The 19207-nt window shown below is 31.5% G+C and overlaps 3 protein-coding genes across 3 annotated transcripts; 1 reads left to right on the top strand and 2 right to left on the bottom strand.

The window, feature by feature from the left end:
• The first annotated feature begins 6572 nt into the window (after nt 1-6572).
• Nucleotides 6573-10238, top strand: LOC145642244 (putative serine/threonine-protein kinase PBL7). Its single transcript, XM_081693353.1, has 6 exons — nt 6573-7445; nt 7792-8049; nt 8145-8317; nt 8415-8494; nt 8607-8754; nt 9529-10238. Exons 1-6 carry the CDS (start codon nt 6887-6889, stop codon nt 9865-9867), a joined length of 1557 nt encoding a protein of 518 aa, XP_081549479.1. The 5' UTR covers nt 6573-6886; the 3' UTR covers nt 9868-10238.
• A 1074-nt stretch (nt 10239-11312) lies between these two features.
• LOC145556528 (polcalcin Che a 3) lies at nt 11313-11573 on the bottom strand. The gene has a single exon (XM_081618186.1). It carries the CDS (start codon nt 11571-11573, stop codon nt 11313-11315), a length of 261 nt encoding a protein of 86 aa, XP_081474312.1.
• A 597-nt stretch (nt 11574-12170) lies between these two features.
• On the bottom strand, nt 12171-17059 carry LOC145642243 (putative fructokinase-6, chloroplastic). Its single transcript, XM_081693352.1, has 7 exons — nt 16663-17059; nt 15083-15294; nt 13885-14097; nt 13251-13448; nt 13017-13154; nt 12813-12929; nt 12171-12600 (listed from the first exon to the last, which is right to left on the bottom strand). The coding sequence occupies exons 1-7, from the start codon at nt 16826-16828 to the stop codon at nt 12466-12468; spliced, it is 1179 nt and encodes a 392-aa protein (XP_081549478.1). The 5' UTR covers nt 16829-17059; the 3' UTR covers nt 12171-12465.
• Between the last annotated feature and the right edge of the window lie 2148 nt (nt 17060-19207).

Here is a 19207-nt window from a genome sequence, read left to right as displayed (position 1 = left end):
TGTGTACGGTTTGGGAGCTAGATGGCTCAATATCAAATTTTTATAACTTTTACAAAATATTGATTATTATTAAAGACCAAATATTACCAATTGAAATAATGCATCGGCAAGCATGAAAAGAGAAATATTACAAATAAAAAAAAATAGAGAAAGTATGCCATATTTCTAACTTATTACTTTTAAACTTTTAGTAATTTAAACCATTTACATCTTTCATTTTGAATACCTGGCCTAGAATAATGAAAGTAAGAGTACATAAATGTAAAATATTATTATATTTGTTTCAATATGTACGTACGTACGTATGTGGCCGTTGTACTGTAGGGAGCTAGATGCCTAGAATAATGTATGGCTCGATATTACAAAAACTAATTAAAATGCTCATAAAGGCACGCATTTACATAGTGAACATACCATAAACATGCATGCATGGTACATTGGTACGGTTCTTTAATGAGACCACGTACCATATAACATGCAAATGGAGTAACGGTGAAGGAAGGCAATTAAATTAAGAGTAGTTTTAAACTTTTAATGATTCTCGAGGCAAGGAAGCACGTAAAGAGGTAGATCGATCACGAACTAACACAAATAACCCATTCTCCAATACCCAAGTTTCTCATGCGCACGTGATGATGGGCCCATTATTTCTAGCTTATCACAAAAATAATATTATTTCCCCAAAATTTGGTAAGCTTAGTTTTGCTCTCTTGCTAAATTTCTCCTATTAATGTTTTGCTTAACTAAACAAGTTACTATAAATTCTTAATATATTTCATTTTAGTTTATATGTGTAAGAATTTTGCAAGCCTTCTAGAACCAATCCCTTTCATGCATAGTTTAATGAAATCATTCCAAATCTTAGTTATGTAACAGTAAACACTAGTATTATAATTTGACTGTGATTTTATTTTGTGAGAAATTCATAATTTTTAAAATATATAAGACTCTTATTTTCAAAGTTTAGTCAGCATGCATGTCTTTGTTTAATAGTTTATCCTCAACATTATTCTTCTAATAAGTGAGTGTACACTATTGAAAAATAATACTTCATATGATATATGAATATGATATAACGCCCACTTAATTAAATTTTCTAAAAAAAATACATATACTTTTACAAACATAATGAAACCTCAGAGTGAGGGATAACTGTACTAAAGTGGTTAGAGCTTCCTTTCCGGTTTCAGGAGATTTTAGAATCAATTCTCAACCCGTCCTTGTGACTCTATAAACACCAAAAAAAACAAATATAATAAAATCATTAAGTAAATAATTGAAGCACCTTTTTAATTGTATGTAAAGAAATACTAATCTGTTAATATTAATTTTAAGGAATTGTTGCAAATGATGGGAAGAATATTATGTACGAAGCATTATTATTGTTCATGTATATTCATATTGTTTTTTAATTTGCTCATAAAGGTGAGGTGCACTATCACAACTCACGAGTAATACCAAAAGATTAGATTATTCTTGTACATTTACAAAAATGAGATTATTTATGATTATTGGTTGATTAATAGATCATGCATCGACTGTTGTTGATCAATGTGCAATAATTATCATAAATATACTACGTATATAGTTTTGGCCAATTTGTAAAAGAATTCATACTAATTACTCGAACAAACTACAAATGAAGGTAGGTGAAAGGGTCGTCATGTGCAAATTAATACCATATACACGTGTATAAACAAATAAAACAATCACAAAATCTTCAAAAAATCAAAAGAATTCTAGAGTATGTATGTAGATTATTGTGATTCATGTTCAACCCTTTTGTTGAGTTGAAAATGAGCTTTTAGGCTAAATCATTTAAGCATAATATATATTATAATTTAATATAATGTTGCTAAATGATTGATTTTTGGCAACTCATCATGCATGGGAAAACCATAATTACATAATTAGTGGGTTCATTAGAAAGTAATTCGATCTATGAACATGCATGTATGTGCATTAATATATATTATATAGAGACAAAGATGTAATTAAAGAAGTTTAATTTCATTCATTTTTATAGTTTGTGGCCCCTAATTGTTGTTGATGTACACCTTACAATTGCCATAATATAATTAATAAGTGTCAAAATGATAGGAGTGTTTGTTATAAGATATGGTTTAATATGATCCAATGTATGACTTGTGTAAGATATTATGTCTCCTTAGGTATTTTATGGCCCACTTGGTTTTAATTAGGGTCACCTTAAGTGCATGAGGATTAAGGAATATTATTGACCCTATCTTATGGGTCCCACATTTCTAATATTTTCCACCTTTTATTTACTTGCTGTCTTGAGAAATTGTGATGAGTATATATACCGTATTTATGTACATTTGTACGAGTATATGGGTAGTGTGTACTCTGTGTAGTAGTGCCATACACAGTCAAGCTAAGGCACTAAGCTAAGGGTCTGTTCTATTCAGCTTATTTTTAGTTCAATTCAATTCTTAATTTTCTTCTCTTGTAAAATATTCAATTTAGTTCAATTCAGCTCCAATTAGTTAAATTTAGTTCAGTTCAGTACTCTGTATTTTTACAAAAGAAGTTATAATTTGTTATGAAAGGATTAGAATTCTCTAAATACTAACTTGGCCTACTTTATTTGTATATTATTTTTTCTGCTAAGAGATTTAATTTACTAGCCACAAATGACACAACTCACAGAAAATAAGTCATTTAGATACCTATATATGAGTAATTTTTAAATTCAAAGGAAAATCCCCATAATATAATTATGTAGTTGAGGGTAATAATAAATATTAATTAAACCGTCTTAATCATAAGGTGAGAGCTCTATTGAATACCATACGTTTACCTCAACTCCTACTAGATTATCTACTTCATATACTAAATATAAAACGGTATTAACTTCTTAATATATACAAGTTGATTGTCATCCTCATATATACCATATGGTTAGTTTTTATAAAGACACTTAATTAGTTTACGTACATCAAATACTATTTTTATTATTTTCACATTAGTTTTGTTTTGGAGTTGTTTTCTTGCGTGTGCAAAATATGTGCAATCACAATCAACCAAGATAAGAAAAGTCATTAAATTCTTAGTTAAGATGAGTTTGGTGATATATTATAAAGTCCTCTTATACACGACTACAATAAAAATTATAAAAAACCTTGTGTTATTGACTAATTTGATATATATCGTTCGCCTACTTCTATGTTTTTATAGTCTAAAATGCCTTTTCTTTAACAGTCACAGGTGAGCTACACGTTTATGCATAAAATAGCAAATTACTACATTATTTAAATTACTTACTTTTTATTGGTTTAAAGTTTAAACATATTTACTTGTTGGCTAATACCTATTGCTGTTTTGTTGAAATTTTAACAATGTTAGTTGGTTTTAGTTACATGCATGTTTAGGCTAATTAAAAAATATATGATACAATTGAGTTTAAATTATAATAAAAAAAAACGAGCGTAATTTATGCTACAATAAGGCTGGTTTAATTTAATTGTTGTACACTCGTATGTATAGATACGTATTTATCAATTGATGTCTTTATTAATTTTTAAGTTTAGTCTTATACCAGTACTTTCATACCGTATTTTGCATAATGATTGTGCTGGTAATTGATTGGTTCAATATTGGATGCTTTTTACTTATCACAATAATAAGATTAATGCATAAATATTACTCTACCTCAGTTTTATATTATTTGCAACGATTAGAGATTTTTCTTAGCTCTTTATTTTATGTCAAATTAAATCGTTATAAATACTAAATAATATGAAACGGGATAGTAATATATTGATGAAGTGATTAGGGGAATAATAATAACATACAAACAATTCTTCTTTCCTTGAATTATGAATTATAAAATTAGGTGACCCTTTTATTCAGGGTTTTAAAGGAGGGAGAGTATCAAACTACCACTTTCAACCGACCACTCAGTAGCTTCTTACATAAATAAATAAATTGCTATCTTGTCGTGAGCATTTAAAAGCCCTACAAATTGAGAGTGATAACAATCCGGCCAAAATGATCAATTAATTAGCCCTACAAATTAAAGCATCCAATCCACCTTCTCTCTTCCATTTCCATTTTCTCCTTTATTATTATTTCAAAACCAAATAATAAAGTGAAACACAATTGAAAATGTGATTTTTGTTTCATTACAAATTAGAGAGTATTTTTTTTAGTAAAAAATCATTTCCTCTTGAAAACATTTTACGTCAAATCATATAGAGCTTGCTTTAGTTCAAATCATTCTGAATGACTACTACAAGACCCGCACCCATGTCTCTTAGCATAACTAGTATTAATTGCTTTAAAATTAAAATAATGATAGTTGATACCCTTTACGATTTTCATAAAAGTCCATGTGGAATTAAATTCCATACTTCTTAAATATGAATTTAAATTATTTTGCATCATTGTTATTTTATTCATTTTTTTCTTCCTTAGATTATGCATTATAAGGAGTATTTTGCTATATTCTTAAGGTTTGTCCTTTAATGTTGTAAATAAAAGGAAAAAATATATAGCCATAACCAATAATTATTAGAAAGTTCATACCTAAAAACCGGTTAGTTTTGGCAGAAAGCTGAATAAAACCAAAGGAAGGAAGAAGGTAGTATATCTAATTCTAACCAATTTTAATTTGATTGTGACTTTTTTTTTTTTTTTTTTTTTGCTATTTGCCTTAATCTGCCGATGTCATTCCATTAATTAATGCATTCACAACACATGTCATGCACATAATACATGTATCTTACTAATATAGTAGTATACTTCATACTGATTGTTACACTTTCTATTTTGATGTTTGATTTTCCTAATTTTTTTCCCCATATCTAGTTATCTTACTATATTAATTAATACTTCTTCTTCTTCTTCTTCTTCTTCTTCTTTTTTTTTTTTTTTTTTTTTTTTTTTTTTTAATTAATGCATCACTTATATTGTAATATTTTTAGTAGTGTACTAGTAAAAATTATACTCCATCCGTAACAAAATTAAACAATGAAATAAAAATTGTAATAAACCCTAACTTTATTTATTAAAATATAGGAGTGGTGATCACTTATGATAATTATGGTCAAGAAATATAAGTAAAAGTCAATTCGTGTGTTCTAAGAAATGACACTTACACCTTCACCACACTTTTTGCAAATCAATTTTAGCCAACATTTGAAGTTTTCAAAGCATAAAAGTTTTGTATAAAAGTGTTTGTTATCTTGTGTCCCATAAACAAACAAAAATAATACAACAACCCCAACCCTAAATCTCAAAAGAGATTGATCTAGCTAGAAAAAATATAAAATGAATAAATGAAAGATGAAAAAAAATAAATAATAATAAATGAAATCTTATACCCTTATTGGCTTACTTTATCGGAAATCTGGAATGTTATATTTAAGCTTGAGAGGGGTGAGGGTTAAAAATAGATTTAAAGTACTACTTCTTATTAAATATCTTGTATATTTTTATAATTATTGCTTAATAATTCAAATCTGTTTTACATAAACTTTTAAAATATAAATCATAATATCATATAATATACGGAATATTTAATACATACGAAGTACAGAGTATATACGTAGCAATAACAAAAAAAACACTGTGTATTACAAAAGTTCGCATTTCAAGTGGTGAGGAAATGAAGCCATAAATAAAAACATCTCATCTGTCATGCTTAGTTGCTAAGGGGTGAAGAATGAAAAAGTGTCGGATGGTCACCAAACTAGTAATCATACTTGTTTAATTTGGCTACTAATTATCCTATTATCATTATTGGTAATACTTTTTTAATCTTCATATCCCAACGTCCAAATCCCCATATCTTTTTTACAAGTCACAACCTTTCATATCTTGTTCTTTTCTCTTCTTAGGTAGATATATATATAGACCACTTTTATCCCACTCCTTTCAAATCTCATTGACCAATCATTTTATTTTGATTTTCCAACATGGCAACTATTCACACCAATTTTAGATTTTTATTAAAACCAATTTTATTAAGTAAATATTGATGACGGATGTGGTAATTAATGTATAATAGTTTCTAATAAGTAAAAGAAACTTATAATAGTAAAAATCAGTTTAGTTACCGAATAAAACCTAAATTGTCAAATCGATAATATTTTCAAGACAAAGAGGTCAAAGACCTTATATTTTTCTACTTTGTTTTCTTGAACTGAATCTTTTCACCCTATAGTTACTTAAGTCCAATCTATATATTTATGACTAATATGAGTAATATCCAAATTATAAAGATATATACGCACAAATCTTTACCATATATTTTCTTTCCTTTTAGGTATAAATATCCCAATCCTTAAGATATGATCATAGTATGAAGTATATCCTAAAAGATCATTAGTAGACAAATTTCGCCTAATATGAACTCATAACCCAAAATTAAAACCCGATGAACATAAATGCTTACCAAAAAACAATACGTGGACGACTTCTTCCATCCAAAAAAACCCTCTATTTAGGTCGATTAATCAATCCTCAAAAACACACTATAAACCCCCCTAATAAATCGATCACCCAACCTCACTACCCTCCAAATAATGGAGTAACGGTCCCAAGTAGGTGCTTATTGTCTTCATTCTCCTCAACATCAAGCATCTTCAACAGCCCACCCCCCTCACCCCCTCTTCATTTAATTAAATCTATATCAACCAACAATTTTTATTAATTATTAATATCTTGGTTTACTCTAATCACTCACATTTCATTTTTTTTTTTTAATATTATTGACATACTTTAAAAATTTTCTCATAATCTCTCTCTTTCTCAAAAGCTGTTGTATTCTGTTCCTCTCTTTCAAGTAAAGTAGCAATCTTTCTTTCATCCTTCTTTATGATTTTTTCTGGGTTTTTTGTATATTCTTTTTTTGAGATCTAAAATGGGGTTTTCCCAATGTGATTACACTGAAAACCAACAAATTCTTACAAATTCTTCAAATTCTTCAAATTCTCTCTCTTTAATCCCTGCTTATAGTGATACTATTGACAATGATGAGGATGATTATTGTGATAATTACAATGAGTTAAAGTTTAAATCTTTTTTGATGAATATGATTTGGGATTTTGGGTTTGGTTGTTTTGTACCAAAAATGGGCAAAAATGAAGGGCAAAAGAAGAGTAATTCAGAGCATAATAAAGCATGGTTACTTGCAGAATCTGGTGGTGATTTAGCAAACTGTGAACCTCACTCAGTTCACTCCTCTTTTAGGTTCAGTTTATGTTCTCAAAAGGAAATTGATTCCTTAAAAACTGCTAATTTGAACTCTTCTACTACTATTTTAATGGTGAATTTGGATAATAATTCGAGTGATTCCAACTCCAAAGAGCTTAAATGGCGAAGGATTGAATCATTGGAGAAGAGTATTTCACCTGTTGCTAACTCTTTGATCAGGTTTAGCTTTGCTGAAATTCTTTCTGCTACCCGCAATTTCTCTGAAGGTACTTTCATGGGTTTTTTTTTTTCATCATTTCTTGAATTTAATATGGGTTTGCTTTAATTTAGTTCATTCTTTTCTGGGTTTTTGTTCGTTTTTTTGCTGATTGTATGGGTTGCTTTACTCTGGTTTTGTGTTTTTCTGGGGTTTTTTTTGGTTGATTGTTGTATGAATTGAAAAAAGTTTTTATCTTTTTTGTTTTTGTTTTATAAAAGAAATTTACAATTCATGATATTTCTAAGGTAATTAAATGGGTTGCTTTTATTTTAGTTGAATCTTTTCTGTTTCATTTAGTATAATAATTGTTATATTAAGGGATTGATTTTGGTGTATATTTGATGTGAAATCAGGTAGAGTATTGGGCAGAGGTGCATTGAGTTATGTATTTAGAGGTAGAGTTGGATTTTTGAGAACAGCAGTGGCAGTAAAGAGGTTAGATAAAGAAGATAAGGAGAATACAAAGGCTTTTTGTAGAGAGTTGATGATTGCAAGTTCTCTTGAACATCCAAACATTGTTCCTCTTTTGGGATTTTGTATTGATCCTGAGGAAGGCTTGTTCTTGGTTTACAAATATGTGTCCAGTGGAAGCCTTGAGCGACATTTGCACGGTACAGCTAGCGCCATTTTTTGTTGTTTTATGAGATTTTTCATTGGTGTTGTGTAAATTTGGGATGAAAATTTAAATATGAGATGTTATTTGCAGGTAAGAAGAAGAGTGGGAAGGGTTTCGCGTCGCTTTCATGGTCTGCAAGGTATAAGGTTGCTGTAGGAATTGCAGAAGCTATTGCATATCTACATAATGGAACCGAAAAATGTATTGTTCATAGAGATATAAAGCCCTCCAATATTCTTCTTTCTTCCAAGAAAAGGCCAAAGGTGAATTCCTGGTTTCTTTCTTGATTTAATGTTATGTTTTGAATTTAATATATGATAAGATGTCTAAACTCTAAACTGAATTTATGAATTTTTGTAGCTATGTGATTTCGGATTAGCAACATGGACTGCAGCACCATCAGTCCCTTTCCTTTGCAAAACTGTGAAAGGAACCTTTGGGTATGAATTTACAAATAAATACAAGTATCATTGTTTGTCAATTTTAAAAAGAAAAAAAGTTGGTTTTTCATCTATTTTCTGTTACTTAGTGAATCCTGAATTTTTTTTGCAGATATTTGGCTCCTGAGTACTTCCAACACGGGAAGGTATCCGATAAAACTGATGTTTACGCCTTTGGAGTTGTCCTTTTAGAGCTTATAACAGGCCGAAAACCAATAGAATCATCAAGGCCATCCGGAGAAGAGAACTTGGTTCAATGGGTATGTTACTGCTTCAATCTTGTATTCCTTTCATTAAGCGCCCTGATCAGATGAGCATGAGCTAAATTTCTAGTCATTGTCTAGTTTTCGATTAGGTCTTATGATAATTTCTCCTCCTTAGATCATCCTGAAAACAAACGATTCACCAAGAAAGTTGCAACATTAACTTTGATGATGACATTTGTCGGTTTGCTTTCATTGTATACGCTGACCAGAAGAGCTGAAACTGTTGTATTTGACTAGTTCTGGATTAAGATGAATTGATCCTTTTTATTTTCCTTAGTACAAGTGTTCATCTATAGGGTTATAGCATTAACTCTAGTGAGGCCATCAAACTGATTTTTAGTTTTAATGAATATGGTTAGTACTCTTGGTAGTCCCCCACTGTTTGGTAGAGGATAATGGCGACTAACACCAACAGCCTGTACGGTGTATAATTAGTTTGACAAAGACATGGCTCATAAGTTCATTTATCGATAATTTGAAAGTTTTCTGTTTTTATAGCAAAAATGATTCCTTCGTAATGGTCCTACCACATCTTTACATTTATGCAGATCTATTTGATAAGAGTATCAAAATCCACAAATAATCAAGTCATCTATGCAGTTAAAATTTATACTAGTGTTTCTGAATGTACCAAAGTTTAGTTTACGAGGGCATTTCAAAATTTTAGAGTAAATGTGAATCTTTTTTTGAAGATCACAATGTTGTGTTCTGCTGCTGTATTCATGTGTGAATCAAAATGTACTAAATCATCGTTTCTTGCTATTGCAGGCGAAGCCACTAATGGACCAGGGAGACTCAGCATTTGACAGTTTGCTTGACCCACGAGCTAAAGTTACTCCTAAAAGCTCAAAGCTTATAACCCAATTGGTACGCGCTGCAGCTGCCTGTGTGAGTGGTGAAGAATCTAGTAGGCCAAGCATCAATGAAGCCATCATTCTGCTAAGAGGAGAAGGCTGCCTTGTTAAGGGTAAGGCAAGTTTAGGCAGTCGAAGAAGTTATGTTCCTCCAATATTACAACGAACAAAAAGTGAAATGAAGTCTCATTTGGCTTTGGCTATGCTTGGAGCATCTGAGCTGGAAGATGATGATTCCCTGTATGGTCGATGACACTAATGAAAGTCCGGTGAACTTTTTTTTCCTTGTGTGAATGGCTGTCCATTTTCTACATCAGCGTTGTTTATTGTCGTTTGTTAGTTGACTATTGAGAGAATTTGTCAGGCTCTTTCATAAGGTGGTGATAGGAGCAGGGGATGCTAAATGTTTTGTATAGAAGTAGGATCAGTGTGTACATAAATATTTTCAATGTGCTGCTCGAGAGGGATCGAGCTTCTCGTTAGGAAGTTGATTGGGGAACTGAGAAACTTAACATTGTGAAAATTTGTCCAGAATTTCAGAGTGATTGAGTCTGTTCTATAATTTTTTTTGACACTTCAATTTCACACCAGTAATATTAACTCTGTTGCAGTGTTTTTTTTTTTTTTTTTGAGAAGCGCTGGTAGTACCATGTATTAAGTAATAGAGAGTTTATCCATGAGTACATAAGGGGCGATAGCAGGGGGACAAACATTTACCCACACTTGCTCCCTATCAGACGGTACTAACCTAGCTAGATGATGGGCCACAGCATTGCCATCTCTACGAATATGAGACCAAGTGACAAATTCTGATAAAATGTATTAAGTAATCTGTTGCAGTGTTGATGCAAGAAATTTCTGATAAAATGTCAATGCACTTGATCTATGAATTTCAGGGGTAAATACAAGTTAATATCTGAGATTCACAAAATTTGTTTATCACATGGCAGTTTTGTAAATAAATTAACAACTTTTTCCATAAAAGTGGGTCCTACAGTGATGATGACTGGATAAAGTCTTATTGTTTGACTCCAGTCTTTTAGAATCAGCCACATCAAAAATGAGAAAGTCAGAAAATTGCACCTGAATTGTTTGAATGAATTATAAATGTTTGTGTAGAAGTCTGATTTACCTTGCAGCCTAACTTAATAAAACCCTATTGTATCATACAACAACAACAAAGCCTTAATCTCATCCCATGAACAAATAGTATGCCGAAACAATTACCTTTACATACTTTCCATACAAGTTCTTGTGTGAGTGACTCGAGTCCAAGTCAGGTTTGTTTCAGGTTGGCGAATTCAGGGATAGGTCTGTTTTAGTATGGATTCTAAGTCAGAAAATCGCGGTTGTCACTCAAAATTATTACAATATAGCATACACTTTCCGGAAACATAGGATAAAAAAATTCATACAACTAGACATGAAATCACATGGTCACATGTAGATTCAATTCCTCGCTTGCATAATATCAAATAATGCAAAAGATTGAAACCTTACAATTCATCAAAATATTACAGAAATGATACAATAACTACGTAAAGACATTCATTCATGTAGTTACAGAAATTCATGTGATTTTAGTGCCTTGTCCTTATATTTCTACCAAAGAAAAAGCATATTTACTACAAAAAAATGCAAGAACCAAAGACACCATTCCATGTTCATTAGTGTAATGTTGTTAGTTAATCAACTAGCTTAGAAGATCTTGGAAACATCTTTAACCAATCCACGGTTAGCCCGAGCAAAGTCAGTAAACTCATCAAACGAAATGAAACCATCACCATCAGTATCGATCTCTGCCATCATCCTTCTAACTTCATCAGGGGTGACTGAGCCGAGGGTTTTGAGGGCGTCACCAAGCTCAGAGGATGATATTTTGCCATCACCATTCGTGTCGAAACGCTTGAAGATTCTCTCCCTATCAGCAATGTCTTGAGGTGTATCCTCAGCAGCCATGTTTATTTTCAATGTTAATAGCAAACAAAAATAACCTCTTGGCTAGTTTATTTATTGGATTAAAAACTTCTAAGTTTTTTTGGAAGATATACATTTGTTTGAAATATATATAGATGTTTATTAATTTCAGAGTAGTGAGGTCTTCCATTGGTTTTAGAGGATTAATTAGCTTACTAATCGGATCGCCTTAAACTTAGAGTTGAAGATGTGGTTGTAATTAGAATCTAAATATTGATTATTGTTGCTAAATATAGTTAAAGACCAAATACTAGAATCCTATTTGTGGTTATGGATTTATTTACCACAGAATTTTGGTATGGAGTATATCTTAGATATGGAATTATTTTTTTTATACCGTAGTACAAAAATCACGATATCATAATATTAACAGCGCGTCTCAACTCTTGCATTAACTTACGGTTGCCTAATGAACATTAGTCCATAGCCTTAAGTTCAGACATTGATGAACAGAAGTATGAAGCATCTTTCAGGGAATCCCTAACAAAAACTTTGTTAATAGAACATTTAACTATGTAAGCGAAAACAACTAATAAAAAAACAAAAAAAAAAAAGAAGAATTCTAGCCAAATTTCGGTGAACTACATATAATTGAAGCATTTCATTCACAACCCAGTAAGGGTAAGAAAAATGTTTGCAAATTATCTCTCAATTTTTTTGAAGAATAGTCAAGATTACAATATGTAAGAAAACTGCCGGCAAATCCTAAGATTGCAGCCACACTAATACTTGGCACGCTAATATACACGACATGCAATAATGCAAGGGCCATTATTTAAACTAAAGTTGACCTTGCAAATAACATTATTAAGCACATTATGGCCTAAAAGTGAGGGAATAGTGGTACAAAAATTACATGGATTAAACCAGAATCTTAAGCCACAGACTTCAGCATTGCATTAAGCACTGCTTCTCTAGTTGGCAGAGCAGGAATCGCACCTCGCTCTGTAACAGTCAATGCACCACAGGCATTGGCAAATCGTAGAGCGTCTCTTAAACGATCCTCTTCCTGCAAAAGTACCACAAATGTATGTGACATAATAATATTGTCTCATGGAAGGCATCTTTTACATTTCAATGCACTTTGCTTAGACTTGATTCCACTGCTTTTCCTTCCTGACCCTCACCCCACACACAAGACTCCAGTCTACACTACACCACCATGTAGCCGCATTCATTTTAACAATTCTCAGTAATAGATATATGGTATCGGAACCTTACCTGAATCAAGTTCGTGTCAGAAGCTAGTTGGGATAGCATGCCAGCAACAAAGGCATCACCCGCACCAGTGGTGTCTACAGCCTCTACCTTCAAACCCTCAATTCTACCACTAAACTCCTGCAACATATCAAATCCAAAAACACTGTTTTACCAATAAATTTTCTTGTTTATTTTCTTTCTATCTCTGTTTTTAGGAAGTCTTACCTTGGTATAATACCGACAACCTTCTGCTCCCTCAGTCACAAGTAGTAGCTTGAGGTTTTGGTGGTATAGTTTGCGCACAACATTGTCATCATAAGGATCTTCTCCTTGAGTCAAAAAGGAAATCTCTTCTTCGCTTATCTATACCCAAATGAAATGTCAGATCCATCTTTCACCTTTAAATTTATTTAAAATATAACACAATATTTTAGCATGAGATCACAATTGGTCTCCAACCTTGATAATATCTGCAGTATCCCAAATGCTAAGGATCCCTTCACGCGCACTCTCTGCAGATGGCCATAATGGAAGCCTTAAGTTGGGATCATATGAGAGCAGCACACCAGCATCTCTAGCGGCATTAGCAGCAGCAATGTGAGCTGATTTGCATGGTTCAGTAATTAAGCTTATTGACCCATAATGAAATATCTTTGCCTGTTGATTGTTGAAGTAAATGTAGTATTAGTTTTAGACAGTAGATAGCTTGTTTTCTAGAAATCACATAAAATCCTTAATCTTAAAGCAGAAAAGCTAAATGCAACATTCAGTTTTCTTACTTTGTTAGAATAATCCATCCTTTCCGGTTTCCACCGAAGAAATTTGGATTCTGATCATAGTCCTCAAGAAAATAACATGGAAACAAATTACTTAATGATTCAGCCTTAGTTAAACATGCATGCAATGTTGTGCTTGAGTTTCATAGCATCGGTCACAGTGATTTTCATCAGTACCATACTGCCATCCATGCACTTCAAGCTCACACGTCCTAACTTTTCAACCAAAAAAATTGATGTACAAAGTACAATGTATTCACTATATATAGCAAGATCTCTACATTTAATCAGAAAGGATTTTTTTTGTTTTAAAATACCTTCCTAATAAGCTCAAAATCAAGCTCAGATTCCTGAAGCAGCATGTCAGCACTAGGATTACGATAGAACATAAATTCACGCTCCCCGTCTTTCCTCAATGTCACAAAGGCTAACGCAGTTCGTGCTCCGGGATCGAATCGCATTCCTTCATTGTTCACATTATTCTCCTTTAGAATATCAGCAAGCATGTACCCAAACTCATCTTCACCAACCTGCATGTACAGATAATGCAGAAACACAGCGGAAGAGCTTTTTTAAGGCAGCTGTGCAAATAAACAGCAATATGACAGCAAATTATCACCAAAGATACTAAAAGCAACTAAATCTTGACCCCCCTAAAAATAAAAATGTATTGAAGGAGAAAGCCTTATGTTCAAGTTCAACTATGTTTCTGCAATTCATAGCTTCGTGATTCTTGAGGTGTGACTGGCCCCAAAACAGCAAAGTGTTTTAGGCTTGTAGTCCTCACATACGCGAAGTGGGGGAAACATGGAGCATCACATAATGACTAAACTTAGTGTTGTGCATTAGCTATAGTCTAATAGTTGTATCTAGATTTGCGAGTGAGCTTCTTGAATTATCACACTTTTCTATTAAATTCAGCCACAAAGTCCATTCTAGGACTAAAAATAACATCATGCAAGTCTTAAAGACACTAAAGATATCCAAGAAAATTTTTGCTGCACAAATTGCAATAGATAATTCTGTACAGGATGTAACAATCAAATTATCCATACACTCAGTCACTCAATTATATCTAACTGCTGCAATGAAGTCTGTTGTGCTTGAGATACTAGAATCATGAAACTGTCACAAGCCTCATCATTCATGGTAAAACTAAAGTAGTTTGGCAAAGCATTTAAATTCTGGAGCAAAATGTATGATTCAGGTTTTCACCCATAAACAAGACTCGTGTAACAGAATTAAATACATATACCAATATGAAGTATGTTACAAATATTGAAAATTGATATTCATTCTCCTCCCTGTAGTCATTAGAAACAGGTGGTTTTACTCATTAGAAACAGAACAGTCTTGTGCAGGATATGGAGGTAAATTTAGCTCTGCTTCAAATGTTAAAATTCAAAGTACAAGATATTGGAAGTTTATAAAGGATAAGCTGTGAAATTAACTGAAAGGCAGTGATTACATGAAACAATGGAACGTGCAGCACAGCAACAAAGGAGGGATTGTTACCTTGCCTATGAATGCAGATGCACCACCTAGACGAGCAATTCCAACAGCAACATTGGCAGGGGCACCACCAGGAGCCTTCTTAAATGCAGGTGCTTCGGCCAAGGAAAGCCCACTTGTTGTAGGCACAAAATCAATAAGCATTTCCCCGAAGCAAACCACAAGGGAAGACTCACTTGCTTCAAATGAACCATTATTTCCAGGTTGTGCCCTAGCTACAGAAGATGAAATAATAAACATTGGAAGGATCAATCTCATAATCAACAACATATCAAATAAGAGGAGAAAAAAGATCATGTACACAAGATTAAGCACCACCCCCACATCTTCGATATATCTAATAATCAAACTTGTGAATATTAGGAACTACTCCAGAAGACCAGAATAGAAGGGGAAAGCAACAAAGGATATATATAGAGAACTGTTGCAGTATGAAGTATGAAGGTAATAGTTGAGGTTGATCCCTGACTGTAAGGACAACAATCATACCTCAAGCGGGTTTTGTCAAGGAAACCACTTCAATGCTAACGCTAGAATAGAGTTGTAGGGTGATATATATCTAGTGGAGAAAAGGAAAGAGAGGGTAAAAGTACCAACAAATTTGCACAACGGTTCACACTCAGAAGTAGAAATTGTGATATGTATAACTATAAAACTTCATATGCTTTAATAAGCCTTGCATAGCTCAAGAAAGAAAAAGAAAAAAAAATAGTATTAACAGAATTATTACCAATTCTCTACCACTTACTACTTTTGACTCATCCATTTAAGGATACATATAAGCTAATGACATTACCTCCTTTCCCTTGAGCCCATTTCATACCAAAATCGCAAATCAATACTTATAACTTATACGGAGTAACTAAAAAAGACATTTACTATAAAGACTATCAAAATGCCCGAAAAGCGAATGCTGATCAATCACTAATTCACTATGTCCATTCCAAGAGATCTGTCACCTTTTACCTCATCATGAAGCAAAAAACATGGGGAGCAATTTAATAGTTTCAACACTTTTGCTAAAGCCATTGCTGAAATTGGTTTCAGCCAAAGTTAAACTTTATGCATTGATTACTCTACTAGATTCGATCCAAAAATACTAATTAAAGCAATTTCAATTCATCTATAGAAGTACCCATGTCAACAAAAATTACTTTTATAGGTAATCATCAATTCAAGGTCCAAACTTTATAGTTGATACAGTAATAATCAAAGTTAAAGTTAATCTTTATCAACTCAAACACAAAAATAGCTACAGATTTTTGCAAACCCCAAAATCAATTTTAACCATTAATTGTTTGTTTACCCTAAATTCTAAACAATTATTTTTTTTTTCCACATAATTTTCACATTTTGTATCAATTATCATGTTAAATTCAAGGGAAAATTTAATTCCAAAATCACGTCATTTGAACTTTAATAAAAAGGCAAAATCATTTTTTTCAAAGTCTCAACTACTTCATGTTCGTAGTATAACAACTAATAACTGTCACATTGATAAATACAAACTCACTAAACTTCACATAATAATCTAAGAAAGCTAAATTTAATTAAATATTTTTATTTGGGAGAGAATCTGATACCTTTCAAGATACAACGGCGGTCGGAATCAGTAGACGGCGGAGAAACAGAGGTTCCGGGGAATTCTCGCCGGGAAAAGGCGGCGGCGCCGGGAAATTTAGAGGGTGAAGAATAATCAGATTTGGAAGAGAGAGAAGTGAAGTGAAAAGGGGATAAATACAGAGCCATTAATATATTTTAGAATTTAATTTACAAGTAGTACAAAATTGTTAATTATGGTATTATATGGTTAATTTTCTAGAAAATAAAATGCAAATATATGAAAGTGATGGAGATGAAAATATGAGTGAGATAAATCGGGAAGAATTTGGAGTGAGTTTGAGTGAGAGCTTGAGAGTGTTGACTTGATTGAGAAAGCCTTGTTTGGAGATGAGGAGGTGGATAGTTTTGTTCTGGTTGGGGAAGCAAAATTCTGGCTATTGTTTTTTGGATTATTATTTTTAAAAATATATAAAAATAGAGATATAAGATATTTTGATGATTTGAAATTCTTAGGTTTTGTGGAGCATTATGTTTGACTTTTTTCAAGCAATACAAATATTTAACATATTTTCAACATAAAAAAAATATACAACTTTACAAGTAGGAAAATTAGGTTAAAATAATTTAATTAGTAGCGGTGTGTATAAAATAATACAATCTCAACTATTTGCTATCAACCATATAACCTTTTGTATAATATTTTACAAAATGATACGCCTATATATTATACTTCGTATTATATTATGAATTAAATTTTATAATGAACGGATAAAGACACAATTACACAAAATCAGTTAAAGTAGATGCACATGCTAAAGTACTCAAAGGCCTATTTATTATACGGATCTTGCTAGCGAACGGACGAACGTCAAGTATTAATTTAAAAAAGTAGGACAAAATCACGCGTCGATCGATGTAATTATTGTTTATTTTAATTTATCTTTCTACTTTTAACTAGCTTATCCAACACCCCCATGGTGTTCGTTAGCTTTTGCCTTTATTATATTACGTATTAAATTTTATAACAAACGGATAAATTAAAGAACAATTACACAAAATCAGTGGAAGTAGATGCACAAGCTAAAGTACTTAAAGATTGTAAAGATAATTAATCTATACTTTATTAGTATTTAAAAAACAAAACCACAATCACCTATATGACACATGTCATCATAATTCACCCATATGCCACATAACACAACAATTAATATTTCCTCTTTATACTCCCTTTTAAAGTAAAAGATAAAATAAAATGTTATTGAATGCTAAAGTCTTTATGCATTCCTAACTTGCAAATTTGAGTAAGAAATGGAGTGTTCCATTAGTGTTTTTCACTATAAAAAAAATTGTACTCCTCTTTATACCCCTTTTAATGTAAAAGTTAAAATAACAAATTATTTAATGTTAAAATCTTTATGTATTCCTAACTTGCAAATTATAAGTAAGAAAATTAAGCAAATTATTATAAAAAAATCACCGACACATACAACACAAATAAGTAACACATTTCAAGAAAAATAAAATGAGCTTCAACCCGTTCGTTGAACGGGCCAAAATGCTAGTTATAAATTAAAGGATGAACCTATCCGGATTACAAGTGCTTAAAGTTATAATTTAGGAAATTGTTCAAACCATGCATACAATGGTTCTCTATTAATTAAATAGCGTGGTTAAGTTCCATAAAGATCATTTTTTTTTTTTTTTTTTTTTTGAGGAAAATACTGTAGTAGATACTTGAATGGTTGCATGTTGTAGAAGATACTAAAAATAATGAAGGTTCAAAAGACTTCTAGATTAATGTAGCAATTTATAATGAAGTTTCTTCCTCTTCCTCCAAACCATCAAATATCAACTATAAATACGAGTACTGAGCGTCGCGATCCACCGCAAATCCTCAACGCTATAATCTCCTACTTTTATTCCTTTATATTTTAGGGTTATGATATTTTAAAGGTGGAGTACTTAAGAATATTCATAAATTATACTAAATATAAAGCTTTAAAATAACAATAAACTAGTTTTATCCCCGTGCAAATGCACGGATTTATAATAATAAGACTTGAAAATAAAAATAAATAAATAAATGAATAAAATTCAATTAAAATGGAGTTAGTTTAAATGAAATGGCTTATATGTAACATTTTTTATTTTTGAATTTGAATTCATATCATGTCTATCCTTAAAATTCTCTTGTTAGATACATTATTTAAAATATTTTATAAATTATTGTAAGTTTTTTTTCATTAAATTTTTTTTATCATGTTATTTTTTAAGGGAAAAAAAGAAATTTAAAAAAAAAAGCTAAAAAATATTTGGGCGGGAAAATTTTTGTTGTGAATGTGACATGTGTACTTAAGGGATAACTCTGGTGATTACTTTAGTATATAGTATAGATTAGCTGAGTTAGAAATAATAAAAGAAACCTATTCGTAGCAATGAGAAATGGAGTAAAAAAAATATATAGCTAAGAATAATCAATTATGATGGGTTTTATATTATTATACTTTCAATTTCTATCTCTCTATTCCATAAACACACAAAATAACTCTCCCATTTTATTTCGAT

The sequence above is a fragment of the Chenopodium album genome, chromosome 8 (assembly GCF_948465745.1).
Source record: "Chenopodium album chromosome 8, dcCheAlbu1.1, whole genome shotgun sequence".
NCBI classification, from domain to species: Eukaryota; Viridiplantae; Streptophyta; class Magnoliopsida; order Caryophyllales; family Amaranthaceae; genus Chenopodium; species Chenopodium album.
The sequence above is the reverse complement of the archived record's forward strand: the minus strand, read 5'-3'. Positions and strand labels throughout refer to the sequence as shown.